Source organism: Microtus oregoni, unplaced genomic scaffold (genome assembly GCF_018167655.1).
Source record: "Microtus oregoni isolate MIOR12 unplaced genomic scaffold, Mior012 000011F_ref0000422, whole genome shotgun sequence".
NCBI lineage: Eukaryota > Metazoa > Chordata > Mammalia > Rodentia > Cricetidae > Microtus > Microtus oregoni.
The window spans coordinates 43,002,726-43,024,496 of record NW_024543070.1 but is presented as its reverse complement, the minus strand read 5'-3'; the positions used below and the strand labels follow the sequence as shown (position 1 = coordinate 43,024,496).

The 21,771-nt window shown below is 39.1% G+C and overlaps 1 protein-coding gene across 4 annotated transcripts in view; it reads right to left on the bottom strand.

Annotated features, from left to right (window-relative positions):
• Positions 1 to 21,771, bottom strand: part of LOC121453243 (ubiquitin carboxyl-terminal hydrolase 14) — a 42,311-nt gene that overhangs the window by 8,196 nt on the left and 12,344 nt on the right. For all 4 annotated transcript variants that reach the window (XM_041659779.1, XM_041659780.1, XM_041659781.1 and 1 more), the window contains 9 exons: positions 21,014 to 21,117; positions 14,430 to 14,488; positions 12,553 to 12,683; positions 8,579 to 8,659; positions 8,160 to 8,242; positions 7,028 to 7,142; positions 4,258 to 4,323; positions 3,671 to 3,763; positions 2,316 to 2,444 (listed from right to left, as the gene is read on the bottom strand). In XM_041659779.1, the coding sequence (XP_041515713.1) occupies positions 2,316 to 2,444; positions 3,671 to 3,763; positions 4,258 to 4,323; positions 7,028 to 7,142; positions 8,160 to 8,242; positions 8,579 to 8,659; positions 12,553 to 12,683; positions 14,430 to 14,488; positions 21,014 to 21,117 (861 nt within the window). The remainder of the gene's footprint in view (positions 1 to 2,315; positions 2,445 to 3,670; positions 3,764 to 4,257; positions 4,324 to 7,027; positions 7,143 to 8,159; positions 8,243 to 8,578; positions 8,660 to 12,552; positions 12,684 to 14,429; positions 14,489 to 21,013; positions 21,118 to 21,771) is intronic.

Sequence of the window (21,771 nt, the reverse complement as noted above, 5' to 3'; positions counted from 1 at the left end):
TTAATCAGGTCTTTTAGATACATAGAGATTATATTTAGTATAGATAGTATAATCTTCAGCCTCTTCGAAGAGCTGTAGAAAATGGCCTTTAATCTAACCTAAAATTCTGTGCCAACGAGACACAATCACTCCTGGCAACGCCACTCTACTCCAGAGAGAACGTTGAGCACCAAAGACACTCCACTGGGAGCTTGTCTTCTTGGCAAAACTGGCCTTTGTGTTAAGAAAAGCCCATACCTCAACTACTAACAAAGATATGAAACAGGATTGTCTTATCTTGCCAAGACAGGGTAGGATAATTCTAAGAAAGTTCCTTGCCTTCAGTTATGTTAGGCCTTAGCCAAAGTTGGTTGACTCAACATTGCAAACGAGACTTTGGGTGATTGCCCAGGTAGTCAGTTGTCTCTGTCATTTGCTGCACATTTTGGATATCTCTCATTTGTTAAGTAATATTTATTCCCTTCTCAGATCTTTGACGGAGTTAAAGATTATATAATTGTAGTTACTCTCTACATTATTTAGACTCCTTGAGATAGAATGTTTAGCAAAACTTTTGTTCTCAATATTGTTTGTTATATTTATTATTTGTTATTATAGTATATAGTTGTATTTGGTTTAGTTCTGTCTTATTTAGACAAAAGGGGGAGATGTAGGGATAAGCCCAGCCCCTTAGGGGACGTGTTAGCCTCGGGCAAATGTTTACTTATAAATCGGGCGAGCGGGAGCCCCTGCTCTCGTGCTCTCTCTGCTACCCTGTTCGTCACAGGAACCTGTCTGTGGTCCTGTAAGTCTATTTCCCCATTAAAGCTGTATATATTATTACAATCTGTCTGTATTCATTTACGCTGTTACAAGTAGTAATGCCATTTGCAGAAGTATTACAAAAAACAAAGCTTGGAGATCACAAACCTGATCCTTACAGGGAAATGTCATAAGTTATCACATTGTAGCACATGCACTTTGAGGTATAGAGGCAGGAGGATCAGGAGTTCAAAGCTAGTCTCAACTGCCTGGCAAATTAGTGGCCAGCCTGGGCCCCATGAATCCCTGTCTTATTGAACAAAGACAAACACTGCAGTACGGCCAAGGAACAGATACACAAACCAATGGAATAAAATTGAAGACTCCAGAAAAACATTCTTATCTATCATCAATCAATTATCTACAAAGATGCCAGGATCATTAAATTGGCAAATACTAGGTTTTACTTATTTTTTAGATGCTAGAGAATCATAGCCTAAAGAATGAATCTGAACATCTTACCACATAGAAGTTAAACCAGAATGAATCAAATACCAAGATGAACAAACTATAAAACCCTTCAACTTTTTCTCTGCATTAGGATGAAAAGATAAAACTACAGACTTTGAGAAAACACTTGCAATCCGCATAGTTAAAGAATTAGAATCTACAACAGAATACCTCAGCAGAAGACCCACATATGACAACCATAGCATGAAGAACGGTCAACATCATTAAAACTTAGAAAACACCAGGCAGCACCACAAACATATCCACTGGCTTGAATGAAAACTAGTGACAACAGCAAATGCTGATCAGAAAGTGGACCAGTCACAATCGATGAGGAGAATACAAAGTAAGAAGCATTTGGCACTTTCTTGAAAAACTGAGGATGCAACCATCATGCAACACAGCAATTATACTTTTAGACATTCATTCTAGGAAAATAAATTTCCTGCTTACAATAATATCTGCAAATAAACATTTTACCAGCTTTATTCACACAGACAAAAACTGAAAACGATCTAAGTATCCTTTAATAGAAGAACGGTTAAGCAAACCACAGAATGCCCACACAAGCAGTGATAAAAACACTGCTACTGACATACAAAACCTAGATGAGTTCTGGGGAATTCTGAACGAGGAATCAATTTCAAAAGTTTGTCTAATAAACGGGAGCTTAATTTCATTTAGTAACTTTCTTGAAATTATTCGAGAAGCATAGAAGCATGATGGGGATGAGACTAAGATGGTAACCCTACACCTCCCACTCTAACACAAGGAGGTTAAAATACCTCAAGGAAAATCATCAATGTAGAAAATGCAGACATCATGGGAATGCACACATGCTGTAGACCCCAGGGCAAAGATAAGAAGGGGTCTGCTTTCCCACAACAGAGCCACTGCTTCTGGCACTATATTATTGCAACTACAGCTAACATCAAGATATGCAAGATGTATGCACCTCCTACCTGAAATGTAGGCTGATCATTTTCATAATAGTAACGGCTACTGCTAGGCACTAAATGAAGATTTAAATGGCAGTAGTTAAAAATACAGAAAAAAGAACCTACTGCATTTGGTTGCTGATTCACTTTCTTATCTTCTAGATCCTTGAATTTTGACCGAAAAGAGACCATTTTCTCTTGAAGCTCTGGTGTGCAGAGTTCATAAACATCCAGCATAAGAGGAAACTTAACATCCTATAACAGAAAAAAAAAGTGCAAAAAGACAATTCTTTAAAATACATAAACACTTTCAAAGTAATACTTTCATAATTCAAATAGAAGTTGAAAATGAAGTCTGTGACATCACAGAAAAAGATTGCCACTGAAGAAATCCTTTGACTTATTTTCAAAGGTGACTTGCAATAAATGGGCTCTGTGTTTACAAAAAGAACCCACAAAACCCGGAGGGAATAGTGGAGTAGGGTTGGGGAAAAATGGAGGAAAAGGAATGAGGAGTGGATTTGACCAAACAAATTATATGCATGTACAATCAAACACTTAAAACAAAATTAAAGAACGATCTGATTCTAACCTTTATATAGTAACTACTTTTCCAGATCTTTTTCCATTAAATAATCAAGCCAATACACATGACCACAGAAGCTGTACTTGTTTAAAAGAGCATTCGTAGCCAGTGCTTTGCTGGCAAAAACAATTTTTATAAAGAAACAACACTGAAACAGTTAAAGAACATATTAAAATAGCTGCAGTAAATACTAGTAGAGCCCCAACTTCGATTTAACCTTCACCTACAACTCTATTAGAAAATGTTATGAATTTCAGCTTCAGAGGCTAGATTCATTCATATCATTCTTCCCAAGGAATTTTGTAGACACACAAGTAGTCTACCCAGCTCAAGACAGTTCAAGGGATCACAGCCTAAGTTCTGTGGGGCGTAAATGCAATGCACTGTGCTTACTGCCTCTGTCCTCATTTCCAACGAATCCCCTCAAATCTGATCTATGAAGTGAAGGATCTAATTTAAGGCAGTACGTCTGTGGTGTGCAAGAATACTACAATTATCTGTGAATCCTTTGAAAAATATAAAATGCTAACTCCAAGACTTAGATGTGTAAGGCTGAAGGAAGAAGTCATGCATATGTAAAACCAAAGGGGTAATACATAATTTAATAAATAACATGGGTAAAGATTGCCCACCTAATATTAACCACCCCAACCATCTCAAAACTGTTCTTTTGGGGTTTTGTTGTTGTTGTTTTTTAATTTTTCTAAAGACAGGATTTCTCTATTTAGAGTGTGTTCTGGAACACACTCTATAGAGCAGCCTGGCCAGGAAAGGGATTGAAAGTGTGTGCCACCCCAGCTGAAAGCTATTGTAATACGATAGATAAATCTATTATAGATTAGGGATTGCCTTCAAAGGATTATATTTAATATGCAAGTTAAAATTCATTACTAACCTTAAGAACTTTGGCGTTCACAGATTCTTTCTCTTTATAAAAAAATCGAACCATCTGAATAGTTAAGTAAGCAGGCAGCCGGCTGATCTTAGACTAAGGAGAGAAATGGGAAGAAATCCTTTATATCTAAGGCCACATAAGTTTTTTTTATTTTGGTAGTAAAAACAAAGCTCAAATAAAATTAACTGGAACTCTTTCTCTTTTTTGTATGTTAACAATGTGGGTGAGCATCCAAATGTGCACTTGTATGCGCATTTACAAGTATGTAGGCACATGTATCGTGACAATGCACGTGTGAATGTGCATGTGGAAGGCGAAGGTTGACAGGAGGTGCCTTTCTCAACCACTCTTCACCTTTTCTATTTCTTGCTGAACCCTGAACTCACTGTTCCGATACGTCCAACCCATCAGTTCTACCTATTGCACCCTGGGATTAGAAGCAGGAAGCCATGCCTACCCAGCTTTGACATAGTTCTGAGGTTCCAAATTCCAATTCTTGGGCTTGCTTTTCCCACTCAGCCACCTCCCTGCCCCTGAATCCTTTCAATGAAAAGAAATTCAATTTCAAAAGGAAATCTATAACTTACAGACTTGATGTACAAAGCATTTCTCTGCAATGTTGGAGACTGTTTAGTAATTTCTTCCTGCAGTCGCTGAAAAGAGACATTACAGACAACCAGATATCAGATTTAAAACTCTTGTCTGCAGCAGACTCACACAGCTCATTTTAAAACACAGCAATATTTAATTAATAATAATACATCAGTGCATTTATCCTAGTGAAAAACAATTCAAATAAACATGACGTAGGTAGGGGTTTTTTTGTTTTTTGGTTTTTGGTTTTTTTAAGATTTGTGCACACTTTTAATCCCAGAATTCAGGAGGCAAAGGCAGGCAAATCTCTGTGAGTTTGAGACCAGCCAGACCTATTAAACAGAGAAACCATATCTAAAAGAACAGAAAACCAGGCAAGCAGAAAAGAATCCCTCTGAATACAATGTTGCTCAAGGTCAGAGAAGATAAATTGTTATTTTTTAAATAATAAAGCTTTCTGTGACCCTATATCTATGAATAATCAGAATACCCACACTAGAAACTAAGAGAAGGTAGGAAACCCTTGTTCTTCATTCACTAATATAAAAGCCTGTCAGCATCAATTAGGTTAATTTTAAATCTGAGAAGGATTAACAAAGAAAATGTGTTAACCTAAGGCAGCGATTCTCAACCTGTGTGCTACAACCTCTTTAGGGGTGTTGAATGACCCTTTCACAGGGATCAGACATCAGATATTTACATTCATTCATTCATAATAGTAGCAAAATTAGTTATAAAATAGTAACAAAAACAATTTTATAGTGGGGGTCACCACAACATGAGGAATTATTAAAAGATCGCAGCATTAGGAAGGCTGGGAAACCACTGGTCTAAGGGATGTGGGGAAATCTTTAGCTACAACTTCTCTCCTCCGGCTAGATTTGTTAGTCTCTATTTCAAGAGTGATTTAAAATGGCACACGTTAGTGCATGCTGAAAACTTGAAAAACAACCTGGCACATAGTTTATATGTAATAAAGATTCTCTATTATTTTCAATGTGCTACCTATATGTACATATATAAATTAGCAAAACTAAACAAACATGAACTAAAAGAATTTACAGTTCATAATTTAGTATCTTACAATTGTGTAATTGAAGACTGGTTTTGAAAAAATTTACCAATCACATTATAAAAGGAATCACTGCAGCTTTAACACATAATAACCATGCAAAGTTAAAACATCAAGTAAAATGACTTAAAATCCAAACAAACAGCGGGAGGTGACGACGCCCGCCTCTCTTCCCACCATTCATTAGACAGAACTCTCGAGTTTGAAGCCAGCCTGGTCTACAAAGCAAGTTCTAGGACCGTCAGGGCTGTACAGAGAAACCCTGTCTTCAAAAAGGAAAAAGGAAAAGAAAAAAAATCCAAACAAATGATGATAAAATCTTTAAAATTATAAAAGGGGGAAAAAAACCCACACAATTCAGAAATATATTTTTAAGAAAGTCTAGCTAGAATTAGGTGTACTGGTAGATTGTAATCCCAGCACAGTGGAGGCTGAGCCAAGAGGTCTGCAAGTTCCTAAGCTACAAAGTGTGTACCCATGTGTGCAAACACACTTGCTTGTGTCAAAGTATTCGTCAGCAAGCTACAATTAACAGAATGCAATGCTGTCAGGTTGTCATCCAGACCTCAGTATAGCTTTGCTATAATTTTACAAAATTTAAAATAATGCCTGCAGAATCCCTGACAAAACATTCAATTCTAATTCTAATTAACACATTCACATTCCATTTTTATGTCCTCTAACTTATAATTATCAATTTATGAAACTATGTTAATAGTGCTTTATTAGTTAAAAAACCAACTGCAGTGTGATGTTCAAATACACAGGTAATTCTTGACATTCAGAGCGGCTGTGTGACACCATGAGCACTGAATTAGTAAATACTGAACCATGTTCCTAGGAGAAATATTGGTAAGTTGCTGCAAACTTCTGGTCGCCCTTCCATTAAAGGTGTTTCCATGTAAAGATGTCTTACTTCACCTACAGTGCTGCACCTGTAACAGAACAATCCTAATACATCATCACAGCATCCTTGTACTTAGGAATGCCATATGTTTGGAGATAATTCTAAACACAAAAATTTCCAACAACATTAAAATAAAAAAGCATGATGCTACAAAAGACACATATATGGTGTGTCAACTAAACAAGAAAAGCAATTCATGTAGTACTATTGTGTGACACTAAACTCAAAAATTGTGCTACTGCATTGGGAAAATAGCTCTCAATATTGTTCTTGCCACACAAACATGAGAACCCAAGTTGGATCTTTAGAACCCATATTAAAAAGCCAGGAATGGTAGCACACTTATAACTCCAGTGCTGAGGAAGAAGAGACAGGCAAATCCCTGGGTCTTGCTGTCCAATCAGCCAAGTTGCCAAGTCAAAGATGAGTTTTTAAGACGGGTTTCTCTGTGTAGTTATGGTTGTCCTGGAACTTGCTTGTAGACCAGGTTGTCCTCAAATGCAGAGATCCGCCTGCCTCTGCTTCCCACGTGCTGGGATTAAAAGTGTGTCACCAATGTTCGGCGGTCAGTGACTGTCTTAAAGATAAAGTGGGCATTGCCCAGGGTTGTCCTATGACTTCCATACACATACCACAAAAACCTACAACCTGTGCGTGCCCAACTCCTCTGCAGATAACCATCAAAACACAGCAAGAAGCACCTTTGAGTTTACAGACAAATTTTAGCCAATAAGCATATTCACAAATACAAAACCCACAAGAGGCTCAGCTGTGGTTTCCTTACCAATTTAAGCCCTGTGAAAAGATATTTAACTTCCTGGTTGATAAAACAACTAAGTTGAAGTTGATTTTCCTTTCCTTTGGTGACCTCCTCTTCTTCAGATTCAGTACATTTCATGCTTTGTAAATTAAGGAATGGCAACAGCTATTCAAATTATTAGTTAATCTTGAAAAGAATAAATTATCCTAGAGTTATTAATAGTCATATGTTGATTTATTTTAAACATTAGTCTCCCAATAAAGATTCAATGAAACATGCTTTGCCTATCAACAATTTCATCAACAAAAATGAGTATATGTTGAAGAGACCACAACAGGATATAAGTTGTCATTCTGTTAAGTATCTTAATGATATAAATATGAGCAAAAAATGTTGACCAGATTTCTACCCACATCTCAGAAAATAGTTCCTAAAATTCATGTACATTATTAATACATTAGTTTCATTTAAGTGAAACTTCTCTACAAGATAAATTTATGAGACACACTGATAACGGTGTTCTTAAGAAAAAATAATGGGGGTTGGAGAGGTGGTTCAGTAGTTAAGATCATGTACTGCTCTTCTGAAGGACCAGGATTTGAGTCCCAGCACCCAAGTCAGGTGTTCACAACAACCTCTAACTTCAGTTTCAGGGAATCTGATGCCTCTGGCCAACACACATATATGTATAATTTAAAAGTAAATAAATAAATATTTAAGAAAAAAATAATAATTATCCTTAAGGTATACATATTTATCTAAAGTTCAAAATCACTAAATGACTATTTTATCTACTCCTAATTAACATTATTATAAATTTTTAGGCATAAAATCCTGATGAAATTTTCTTCTGCTCTCCAATGCCAATCAGCCAACTAGACACTTTAGTGACAATTTACATTTTTTAAACTTTTGTTTTAATATTTATTTATTATATATACAATATTCTGTCTGTGTGTCTGCCTACAGGCCAGAAGAGGACACCAGACCCCATTACAGATGGTTGTGAGCCACCATGTGGTTGCTGGGAATTGAACTCAGGACTTTTGGAAGAGCAGGCAATGCTCTTAACTTCTGAGCCATCTCTCCAGCTCCACAATTTACTTCTTATAAACTTTGAATACAGTCTGTACAAATCTTGGCTCAATAAGGATACGTGGTTTCAAACTCAACACCAAAAAACTGATCAATTAAGCTTTTCTTTTTAGAAGGTGTCACGGTTGATGCAGAAGAATCTGTCTGCAAAATTAAAAGAAAATTCTAGTTTTAGTTTTCGTAGATTTCAATACAATCCAGTTTACTAATACATATTTAAAATTTTTAAATGTAGGTCTTTTGTGTATTTCATCCTATGATTCAAAATAATTACCAAAAGATTAAACATGTTGAATAAATATCAATAGATTATGTTTACAAGTAGACTAAAACGCTAGTCATCAAATTCTAAGTATAGGCTGAGCATCTAAAATATTCTGGCAGCTATCTACCAATTAAGCTATATTTATTTAAAGCCATTCCAAGAAAAAGCAAAAAGACAATCAAAATAAACACAGAGTGGCATGAGTCTCTGGTCACCTCTTTAACGGAGTCATCCTCTATGGCTTCCAGCTTCTGCTGCAGCACGCGCATCATTTGTATCCAGCACTCGTTAGCATCCTGTGATGGAAAACGGAACACGTTTGTCCTGGCTGTAACAGTGTTTAGTCTTTAAAATTCTTTCAAACTAATTATTGTTTTCTTAAGAAAAAAAGGTATTTTCTTCTTTAAAAACACCCATTCAGAACTGGGCATGACAATGCCCACTTACAACCACACTTGGGAAGCAGAGCCACAAACTCAAGCCTGCGTGATCTAAACATAGTTCCAAAGCCACTCAGAGTTACACAGCAAAATCCTGTCTCAAAATAAATAAAACTTGTTAAGTGGACATGGCAGTGCACATCTTATTCTCAACACTCAGAAAGCCAAGGCAGAAGAATAGCTATCAATTTGAGGCTACACACATCTAAACTGGAGGCCAGCCTGGGTATAGAGCAAGACTCTGTCTCTACCCCTTACCCCACCCCACCCCACCTATACATACAGAGGCTGATGGTAAGGTAGCGCAACAGGTAATGTAAATACACCTGCTGCCAAACCTTGAAACCCTCATGGTATTAGTAGAAAACTGACCCCTGACCTCTGAACATGGTCCTTTAACCTCCATATACGTACCATGCCATTCATATCCCAGCCCCACACAAAAGAGAAATTTAAATTCTTCTAAAATTCTTTAAACATTTATTTACCTGTGTACATGTCCCTGAGTATGTGCACCACATGTGTGGGGGTGCCACAAAGACCGTAAAGAGGGTGTTACATTACTGGAACTGGAATTATAAACAATTGAGTCACCTAATCTGAGAGCTAAGAACTGAACCTGGGTCCTCTGGAAGAGCAACAAGCACTCTTAACCACTGAGCCATATCTTCCATCCCTTGTTTTTTAATCATGCATAAAAATAACTACTTTAATTAAACTGGTATAAGATCTTTCAAAAAGTAATGAATTTCAGAAAATTCATCCAGTAGATTTTGTACTTACTCTGAACTGAGCTACACTACTACAGATATTTCAATATTTTAGTGCGTGTGTGAGTGCATCCACATGTGAGTGCATCCACATGTGTGTGTATGAGTGCATCCACATGTGTGTGAGTGCATCCACATGTGTGTGTGAGTGCATCCACATGTGTGTATGAGTGCATCCACATGTGTGTGTGAGTGCATCCACATGTGTCTGTGAGTGCATCCACGCGTGTGTGAGTGCATCCACATGTGAGTGTATCCACATGTGTGTGTATGAGTGCATCCACATGTGTGTGAGTGCATCCACATGTGTCTGTGAGTGCATCCACGTGTGTGTGAGTGCATCCACATGTGAGTGCATCCACATGTGTGTGTATGAGTGCATCCACATGTGTGTGTGAGTGCATCCACGTGTGTGTGAGTGCATCCACATGTGTGTGTGAGTGCATCCACATGTGTGTGTGAGTGCATCCACATGTGTATGTGTATGAGTGTATCCACATGTGTGAGTGCATCCACTTGTGTGTGAGTGCATCCACATGTGTGTGTATGAGTGCATCCACATGTGTGTGTGAGTGCATCCACATGTGTGTGAGTGCATCCACGTGTGTGAGTGCATCCACGTGTGTGTGAGTGCATCCACGTGTGTGTGAGTGCATCCACATGTGTGTGTGAGTGCATCCACATGTGTGTATGAGTGCATCCACGTGTGTGTGTGAGTGCATCCACGTGTGTGAGTGCATCCACATGTGTGTGTGAGTGCATCCACTTGTGTGTGAGTGCATCCACATGTACGCGTGTATGAGTGCATCCACATGTGTGTGAGTGCATACACTTGTGTGTGAGTGCATCCACATGTGTGTGTGAGTGCATCCACATGTATGAGTGTATCCACATGTGTGTGTGAGTGCATCCACGTATGTATGAGTGCATCCACGTGTGTGTGAGTGCATCCACATGTGTGTGAGTGCATCCAATGTGTGTGTGTGAGTGCATCCACATGTGAGTGCATCCACGTGTGTGTGAATGCACCCACGTGTGTGTGAGTGCATCCACGTGTGTATGAGTGCATCCACATGTGTGTTTGAGTGCATCCACATGTGTGTGTGAGTGCATCCACATGTGTGTTTGAGTGCATCCACATGTGTGCGTGTATGAGTGCATCCACATGTGTGCGTGTATGAGTGCATCCACATGTATGTGTATGAGTGCATGCAATGTGTGTGTGAGTGCATCCACGTGTATGAGTGCATCCACGTGTGTGTGAGTGCATCCACGTGTGAGTGCATCCACGTGTGTGTGAGTGCATCCACATGTTTCCAATGTGTGTGTGTGAGTGCATCCACTGTGTGTGTGTGAGTGCATCCACGTGTGTGTGAATGCACCCACGTGTGTGTGAGTGCATCCACGTGTATGAGTGCATCCACGTGTGTGTATGACTGCATCCACGTGTGTGTGAGTGCATCCACATGTGTGTATGAGTGCATCCACATGTGTGTGTAAGTGCATCCACATGTGTGTGTGAGTGCATCCACATGTGTGCGTGTGTGAGTGCATCCACATGTGTGCGTGTGTGAGTGCATCCACATGTGCGTGTATGAGTGCATCCACATGTGTGTGTGAGTACATCCACATGTGTGAGTGCATCCACGTGTGTGAGTGCATCCAATTGTGTGTATGAGTGCATCCACATGTGTGCGTGTATGAGTGCATCCACATGTGTGTGAGTGCATCCAATTGTGTGTATGAGTGCATCCACATGTGTGCGTGTATGAGTGCATCCACCTGTGTGTGAGTGCATCCACATGTGTGTAAGTGCATCCACATGTGTGTGAGTGCATCCACATGTGTGTAAGTGCATCCACCTGTGTGTGAGTGCATCCACATGTGTGTAAGTGCATCCACATGTGTGTGAGTGCATCCACATGTGTGTGAGTGTACCCACATGTGTGCATGAATGCATCCACATGTGTGCATGAATGCATTCACATGTGTGATTGCAGAGAGCACAAGAGCGTGCTGCCCTGGGGTTGTAGTTAAGAGCAGTTATGAGTGACACAACATGGGTACTGGGAACACATGCTCCCCTGGAGTTGTAGTAAAGAGCAGTTATGGAGCCGGGCGGTGGTGGCGCCCGCCTTTAATCCCAGCACTCGGGAGGCAGAGGCAGGCGGATCTCTGTGAGTTCAAGGCCAGCCTGGTCTACAAGAGCTAGTTCCAGGACAGGCTCCAAAACCACAGAGAAACCCTGTCTCAAAAAACCAAAAAAAAAAAAAAAAAAAAAAAAAAAAAAGAGCAGTTATGAGTGACACAACATGGGTACTGGGAACACAACTTGGGTCTTCTGGAAAAGCAACAAATGCTCGTAAGTTTTTTTAAAAAATGGAATACAGGGAGAGTCATCTCTCCACCCCCAAGCCCCACTTATTTTTAATTTACCTATTTTGGGAGCTAGAGATCAAACCCAGAGCTTCATTAATGCTAAAGCGGTGTTTAATCATTCAACTCTACTCCTCCCCTTATTTAAATTTTTAAAAGGACATCAGGGCCTTATAGGGATATAACGTATAGGGTTGAAAACATCAAGATGACCAGCTAAGATGACAGCCACACTGTGGTAAGAGATAATGACGTGAACTAAAGCAGACTAAGACCTGTGTTTACAACTACATTACAGTTACTATCAGTGCGGGACACCTAAGTTTTGGGTTAGAGCTACGCGAGGAAAGTGCCTGCTGTCCAAGCTGAATGTGCATGCCCAAAACCCATGTCCAAGTCAAACATGTAGCCAGAGCATTTGTAATCCTAGTGCTTCTACCAGGAGAGAAGAGAAGTGGAGAAACAAGAGTGCCTCTGTTTAAAGTGGAAGGCAAGAACTGACACCAAATGCACACTGTGACGTGTGCATTCACATTTACACACACACGCACAAAGATAATCTAAGTCTCTCATTTTGTAAAATAGAAACCTGTTCCTGATTACCTGCTGAAGATACTGTCCTTGTTCACCCTTCTCCGCAAACTGTGGGAAAGCCATGTGCAGAAACTGCAGTAGAATAATAGGTGGTATACTAGAAGACGTTTTATCCATGGACTCAAACAAATCTCTAAGGGCTTAAAAAGAAAACAAATATTCATATAGAAAAACAGAAACATATTTAATATATGGTTATTTTGTAGTAATAAAAATGTTCCAAAATTATACAACACTATGAAGAATGATGGACACATTTCAAATGGGTGACCTGTATGACATGTGGCTTACACTTAAATAAAACTTCTGAGGATAAAATAGCACAGCTATAAAACATTTTCTAATCTAATTATTTATGAGATGATTCATTTCTAGTCAGGCATGGTAGTGTGTACCTATAATCTCATTTCTTGAGAGGATATAGCAATAAGATCTTGAGTTCAAGACCAACTTGGACTACATGGTGACATCCAGTCTCAATAATAAAGTGGGGGCTGTTCATTAATTACAATATCAAATTCCCCTCACATAGTAAAGAAGCACATGATGCTGGCCTTTAGAGAATACCCAATAGCTTAGGTAGGGAGCACACTTAGCTCGCATGAGGCCCAAGTTCAATCTTTAGCACCACAAAAATAGTAATTTAGATTTATTCTTACACATATTACTTATTAACATCAAGTAAGTTTTTTCTTAATAACAATCACAACAACACTACTAAAACTTATTTCTGTCACCTCTTAATGTCATTCCCAGGGATTTAACTAACAGAATTTGCAAACAAAATAACAACACAAAAAAATCCAAAGGTCTGGCCTGGGAAGAGGAGCCTAAGCTCAACTCCCAGAGCCCATTAAAAAAGCTGGAGACAATGGTATACACTTCTCATTTCAACCACAGAGAGATGGGAACAGGGAGACCCTGGGTTCCATGACCACCAAGACTTGCCTAACTGGCAAAGTTCCAGGCCAGTGAAAAATAAAAGATATTTGATCCTACGCAATGTGCTGGCTTTGTGGGAGCCTAGCCAGTCTGGATGTTCACCTTCCTAGATATGGACAGAGGGGGGAGGACCTAGGACTTACCACAGGACAGGGAACCCTGACTGCTCTTTGGACTGGAGAGGGAGGGGGAGAGGAGTGGGAGGAGGGGGAGAAGGATGAGAAGAGGGGGAGAAGGGTGGGAGGAGGGGGAGGGAAATGGGAGGCTGGGAGGAGGTGGAAACTTGTTTTTTTTTTTTTCTTCCTTTTCTCAATAATAAAAAAAAATGAAAAAAAAAAAGAAAGAAAAAAAAAGAAAAAGAAAAGATAAATGGCTCCCAAAGAACACCCAAGGCTGACCTCTGGCTCCACGTGCACTAATACACAACACACAAAAATGTGACTACATGCACATACTCCAAACAAACACCAGAAGGGAAGTTTACTCTTTGAAAGACAAGGAAAAAATATATTTAGTTTGTAATCTGCATACATTTCAAGTTATTTAATATAAGGATAAAGATATTCCATATAAATGAAGTGACAGACAAAAAAGAAATTAGTTGCTATTTGTTTGTTCATTTTTTTTTTACATAGGCCTGGCCATCCTGAAACCTACAGAGATCCATCTACTTCTGCCTCCTAAGTGCTGGGATTAAAGGCTTGGGGCACCAGGCCCAGTACTGCCACCATTTTCTTTTTTAAATAAAAAAGGTGCTGTGGCTTCACCTGGAGAGATGGTTCTGGGAGTAAGGTCCCTGCCGACAAGCCTGACTTGAGTTCAGTTCTCCTAGGACCTACTTACAAAAGCTGCCCTGACCTCTACACGTGCACATGGACACACACATACACACATGTAAGTAACATTTACTGAATAGGACAGCCCCTCTCAATATACGTACTGACCTGCAGTAATATACTGTGCTGAAGCCATTTCCCCTGAAGCTCTCAAGGCACCTGCATACCTAGGAACATTAAGTATAACAAACATAATTAAATTCATCCTGAAATTTAAATGAGAAGAAATTAAAAGAACTTATTAGGATACTGTTGAATTCAAATTTCTCAAAGTATTTTTCCCATTCTGATCTTATTCATATAAGCACAATGGACCTTCAAAAGCTATTAAACTTAAAAGCCACATACTTAGATTCATTACTCATCGAACATAACTCAGTCACTAGCAGGTCAATGTTCTAGCAGAGAGTACCTACTTTCAGCATTACTCGTCTAACAACGTTCTAGTAGAGAGTATCTACTTTCACTTTCAGCTTTATGATCCTCAGTTAATTTACAATAGCACAGAACACGAAACATCGAAAGGAAAAAAATCCAACCATGGTCACTGCTCACATATTATCTCATTATATAGAATCTCAATCCCCACTTACTGATAAATTCTCTATGGTAAAACATGGCTTTTCTACTACATTCACTAGAGTCTCTAATAATATCTCAGAGAAGAGACCAGTCAGAATTGCCCGCACGATCAACCTTGACAAACCTCAACTTTAGGTCGAATAAAGAAATAAACCAAAAATGAAAGCCTACATGATCTGTCTGCATTCCAGAACTGCAAAGTAACCCGAGATATGAAGTTGTCAGAGATACTTAGAGAAAATGGGATTTTTAGCTGGAGAAATAAAATGTTCTAGGTTGGCAGGAAAATAGATCACAACGCATTTGCATCTGTCAAAACTAATCAAATCCAACAAGGAAAAAAATAAACGACAAAACCAAACAGTGTGGTATGTGTCCCTACAGGTGTAAAGTATGCCTCAATTTAAAAACATAAAAGCACTTTGCTTACTTCAATAGGATGAAGGAGGCCACCAAAGAGATGTTAAATTCCTCCAACTCAAGGGCTTTGCTTTCCTGCCATCTCTTTATAATTTTTTGAAACTATAAGGTTTTTGTTTGAAGTTTTTGTTTTGTTTTTGGTTTTTTAAATCTATAGAGTCAGATGGAGTGGAGGGCAGGAAACATCTTTAAGACTACTTCAGATTCTCAAAGAAATCAAAGCAGGACTAATTTACAAAACTTGAGAGCAGAGCACAGGTAGTGAACCAGTCAGTGAAGACAGGTAAGTGGCACAATGAAGTCTGTCCCAAAACATAACTTTTTTTAAAAAAAATATTTATTTATTTATTTATTATGTATACGATGTTCTGTCTGTGTGCATGCCTGCAGGACAGAAGAGGGCACCAGACCTCATTACAGATGGTTGTGAGCCACCATGTGGTTGCTGGGAATTGAACTCAGGACCTTTGGAAGAGCAGGCAATGCTTTTAACCTCTGAGCCATCTCTCCAGCCCCCAAAACATAACTTTTTAAAAGTAAAATGCAGATAAAAACATTAGAAGTGCGAAAAAATGATCTAAACATTTTGGGCTGGAGAGATGGCTTAGCAGCTTAGAGGTCCTTTGCAGAGGACCCAGGTTTAATTCCCAGCACCCACATGACAGCTCAAAATCATAACTCTAGTTTCATGGGATCCAATGCCCTTTTCTGACCTCCAAGGGAATCAAGAACACCGATTGTGCAAACTACATGCATGCAGGCAAAACACTCAAACATAAAATACTTCAAAAATCATTAAAAAAAAAAATCAAACCCGAAAGTTCTAATTTAGTCAAATTTAAAGTACTTAATTTAGTACCATAGTTAAAAAAAAAAATAAGTAAACACTCAGATTCTAAGAACATTTAGGAAAAGAAAAAAACCTAAAACTACTAACAAAAAAAGAAACAGCAACCACTCTCAGACCAGAAAGGCCTATGAAACTCTGAGAAATAACTATTAACCACTGAAGAAACAATTTCGACCCAGGATATTTGCACCAAGAGAAATGGGTTAAAAAAAAATAGTATTTTGAAAAAAGATCACAAAAGGCTTACTGTGAATGTATCAGGTCATATTTCTAAGTAAAAATAAAAGAGGAAAAAAAGTGCTAAAGATGAAAATAACTACCAGTATCAAGTACTAAATAATTTGTTCATATTTTCATTAAAAATCTTTCAATAAAGGCTCCCCAATCGCCATCATACAAACAGCTCATTATCATATTATTATAATGTATGTGTGCACACGTGCACGCACACATGTGTATGTCACAGAAGAGGGAAAACAACTGTCGGGCATCAGTTTTCCCCTTCCACATATGGGTCCTGGGTACTGAACTCAGGACATGCAGTAGGCATCTTTACCAACTGAAAAATCTCACTGGCCCCCATGGCATTTTTTTTAAGGATTCATTTATGTTATTTCATGTACATGAGTGTTTTGTCTGCATATATGTATGTGCACCACACACGTGTGTCTGGTACCTACAGAAAACAAAAGAGGGTGTCAGCCCCTCTGGAACTGAAGTTACATATAGACAGCTAGGAGCTGCTATGTGGATGCTGGGAAAGTGAATACAGATCTTCTGCAAAAGCACTTTAGCAATTAAGTGCTCTTAACTGCTGAGCCATCTCTCTAGCCTCTACTATTTTTTAATTTATATTCACTAAGAAGAGATTTACAAATTCATAGGTTCTCAAAGCATATGACTTTTACTCACTTGTGTGACGGAATATAAAAACAAAGTTTTCATTCTTTTTTTAAAACTATCATTCAACTGTAGGGCCCAGCCATGTCAAGCTCAACAGAGGCCTGAGTTTCAGATTACCTGTTTCCAGGAAAGACCACAAACTGAGACCACCCAGGCACCACCAGGAATGAAGAGGAAAGGACCTAAAGTTCGTCCCAACCATTGTACAAAGGATCATCTAACGTCTATTAGCCTGCACACATCCATTCCTTTTCACCAAGACAACCCTAGACAAATGCCACCAATCAGGGGTCCTAAACCTGAGAAATCCCTCAGTCCAACCTCTGTTGTGATAAAAGAAAAACCCACCCCAACTGAATTTGAGGCTCTCTGATCGTGCCAATGTGTTGGACACACAGACACCCCAAGTTCAACTTGAATAAAGGCTCTTTGCTTTTACATACAAAATTCAGTCTTGTGGTAGTCTTCTAGAGGCCCCAGCAACCTGCGCACAATGGTACAATGGAAAATAAAAACAAAGGTTTTGCTCTTTTTTAAAACCACCATTCAACTAGCATAGTTAAACCTTAACCTGAAGGGAACGAAATTAAAAGCATATAAACTGTTATTAACAAAGCTACTAGACAACTAAATGAGTTAGAACAGTTTGACAAACAGTGCTGGAAGATCTATATTACCTATATACAAAAAGAGATGGAGTAAGAACACATCTACCTCCTACCATACATGCAAATTAACAGGAAAAATTTCTCTTCCTTGAAAAAGGAAATGTGGCCAGATGTGATAGCTCACACCTTTAATACCAGCAGAGGTAGAGGCAAGTAGATTGCTGTAAACTACAAGACCAACCTGGTCTATATAGTGAGTTCCAGGAAAGACAGAGACCCTGTCTCAAACAAAACAAAACAAAAAACATAGTATAAATGTTGGCAATGTTATATTACAGAGTTCATTTCTAACATAACACCAGAAGAGATAAAATGAGAAATTAAAATTCAACTACATTAAAATATGATTTTTAAATTTACTGTGTGCACTCATGTGCTGCACTGCACACATGAGGATCAGAGGACTTTCAGGTGTTCACTCCTTCTACTTTGCTGAAGAAGGGGCTCACAGCATACTTCAGCAAGCTAGTTTGTCTGTCTTTGTGCCTCCCATCTGGCCCTAAGAGTGCTGGATTACAGATGCATACCACTGTATCTGGTAATTTACATAGGCTCCAGGGACCAAACTCAGGTTATCAGGCTTGCATATCAACCATATTTGGCCACTAAGCCATCTCCCTAGCTCCTACATTAAAATATTTTTTAATGTGCTGGAAACAGACTACCCACAAAGTTAAACAACTCAGAATACAGAAAAAAGTACTTATAAATTATCTAGTAAGTCAATTTAGAATGTATTTTAAAAACAACTGAATTTTTTTTTTAAAGGGGGGGACAAATAACTCAAAAACAGGCTAAGAGGAATGGGGAGATGGCTCAGTAGTTAAGCACACTGACTGCTCTTGCAGAGGACCGGGGTTCAATTCCCAGCACCCACACTGCAGCTTACAGTGTCTGTAATTCCAGTATCAGGGGACCCAACACTGTAATTTTCTGTCCTGTTACTTTAAGAGACAAGCCCCGCCCACTCCCCTCCGTTCTGCAGAGGCAAGAGGATCTTCCTTCTGCTTCTAGCATGTGAGCTCTCTCTCTGCCCTGTCTCTCTTCGGAAGAGGTGGCTCTTTTATCCTATCCCCATCCCTCTCCCTTCCCTTTCCTTCCATAACCCACTAAATACTCACTGTGCATAGCATGCCTATCCATCTCTGTCTCTCACTTGCCAAGACCTCTCATCCACAACCTCCACCGGCCTGACCCAGAGAGGCCTCAGGTGGTGGGACCCAGCTGCCCCTTTTGGCCTGCTGCCGCCCCTCGGAGAATGGCACCATCTTATCTAAACCATTACAAATACCCATGACAAAACACCAAAAAACATAGATAGATAGATAGATAGATAGATAGATAGATAGATAGATAGATAGATGAATGTATTTTAAAAAACAAGCCAAAGATTTAAATAGACATTTTCAAAACATACAAATGTCCAATAAAGACCTGAAAAGATGCTTAACATCATTAGACATTAGAAACATAAATGAGACTATCAATCAGTCACCACTTTACACCTGTAGGCTAACTGCAATCAAATTCAGATTGTAACAAGTACTAAACAAAGGTGGAGAAATTAAGAGTCCTTTTCCACTGCTGGTAAAATGTAAAATGGTGCAGCATCTTTGCAGAAAATTTTGTTTCTCAAAATCTTATGACTAAACAACCCATTCCTAGGTTCAAAAACAAGAGAAATGAAAACGCTGTCCAAATGTTTGTACATGAATACCTGCAGTGGTTGGAATGAGAAACATCCCCCATAGGCTCATTTATTTGAGACAAGAGTCCCTAGTTTGTGGTGCTTTTCAGGCAAGTTCCAGACTTGCTGAGTAAGTAAGTGCATCATTAGGGGTGGCCTTTAGGAGTCTACAGACTTGTACGACTTCCTATTTCCACCCTGTTTCCTGTGTACAATAAAGGTGATCAGCCAGTTTCCTGCTCGCAGTCATGCCTTGCCCGCCGTCATACGTTTCCCACCATTACATCACCATGGGGTATCTACCATCCTTTTGGAACTATAAGCCAAAATAAATGTGGTGGAGATACTGCAAGCTTCATGGCCCGCAGAGAAATAAGGGAAGAATGACACTCAGGGTCAGCACGTTAACAGGTGCTGGGTCAAAACATCCAGAGTCCATCTGCAGGATTTACTTTTCTTAAGCACAGTAAGAATTTGGGAGAAGGTTTCCAAGTGACAGCTATCACAACAAAGCTTTAAGCATAGCTGCACAGAAGCTCCCTACAAGGTAGCAAAGCACCTGTGAACTTTACGGTAAGAATGAGATCTATTGGTTGATAAACAGAGCTAGGACTGAGGTAGGATTTGCAATAAGCATAAGGACAGAGTCTATTGGTGGAGAGGATGCAAAGTACATGGGACCACATAAGGACAGGTTCCCTTCACTGAAAGGCAAAGTATAGGATTCAGGTCTAAACAATGCCCCAGATTTGGGGGGATTTAGGAAGTCTGGCTCATAGAGTGGCAAAAAAGATCACCCAGGTTGTTAGACAGCATCCACTCCAGCATTTTCTTCCTATGACGAAAATAGGTCTAAGTGTCTTAATAAATCTTGTTACTCCAATGCTTTCTTTAAGCTGCACCTCCTATACAAGCCCTTTCTCTTCCTTAAGCGGAAAGTTTAGTCACAGGATTCTATAGCAGCATTACTCATAACAGTGGACACAAGCCAAATGCCTACCAACAAAATGAATAAAGAAAATTTTATATGTGTATACCATGAAACAGTAAGAGTAATACATGTTCAGCATGCATGAACCTTTGAAATATTATGCAAAATGAAGAAAGTCAAGTGGAAGACCACATCTTATACGATTATATGTATATGAAAGGCCCCTAATGGGCAAATTTATAAAATAGAAAGTAAATTAATTGCTGAAGATGGGTGGAAAAATAAAAGATGTGACTACCAGTGAGTACACATGTCCATTCATTCATTCATTGGAGACAGGCTCTCACTATGTAGCCCTGGCAGGTCTGGAACTCACATGCAGAACAGCCTAGCCTTAAACCCAGAGATCACCCTGCGTCTTCCTCCTGAATGAATTAAAGGTGTGCACTACCATGCCTGACCACATTTCTTAAGAAAGGGAAGGTTTTCAAAGCAGTAACAGTCATACAATTCTGTGAATAAAAACCATGGGTACATGAAAAGCGACCTGGTGTAATAAGTGTCTCAATGAAGATGCTATGAAAGTAGGGGCGTTCATTCAAAAGTGAGCCACCTTTACTCAGAGACTAAACCAGTTCTTTTCAGTCTTACCTTTTAAGGGCATCTTTGAGTTCAGGCACAGAACGAATACACTGAACTGTAGCATTCATGTAACAAGTGTTACCAAGGTTTGTCAATCCACATGGTAACTCCATCTGATAAAAGGGGATGGAGTAGGATTAACACATTTATAAAAAGACATAACATACATAAATCACAAAAGTTCACACTCTGAGTCAAGAACCATTTACCAGCCCTATCAACTAATATTCTACCTTCACACTAAAAGTGTTCTTTCATTTCCCTTAACAGAAAACTTTTACTTGTATCACACCAGCAACAATTCTGTTTTAATTCTTTTCTAAAAAATAGGGGCACAGCCTATCAGTTCTACATCTTTCCTAAAAAATAGGAGCACAGTCTATCAGTTCTACATCTTTTCTAGAAAATAGGGGCACAGTCTATCAGTTCTACATCTTTTCTAGGCTTGTAGGAAACGTGCAGTAGAAAGACTTCAGAACAAATACACAAAAACAGACAGACAAATGAGCTGGGCTTGGTAGTGCATGCCTGCAATCTCAATAGTCAGAAGAAAGGCACATCATAAATTCAAGATTGAGCAACACAGCCTGTCCCCAAATTCCCTTCACTTCCAAAACATGTAAAGTAGTAGGTGTGTGTCTATTTTAATTTGACAAGTCTTGACCATTTTCTATATTGATTTTGCATATAATAGATTTTGCATTTTGGAATAGAAGCCAGGTCATAGCTCAGTGGCAAGGTACTTGCTTTAGCATGTCCTCAGTTTG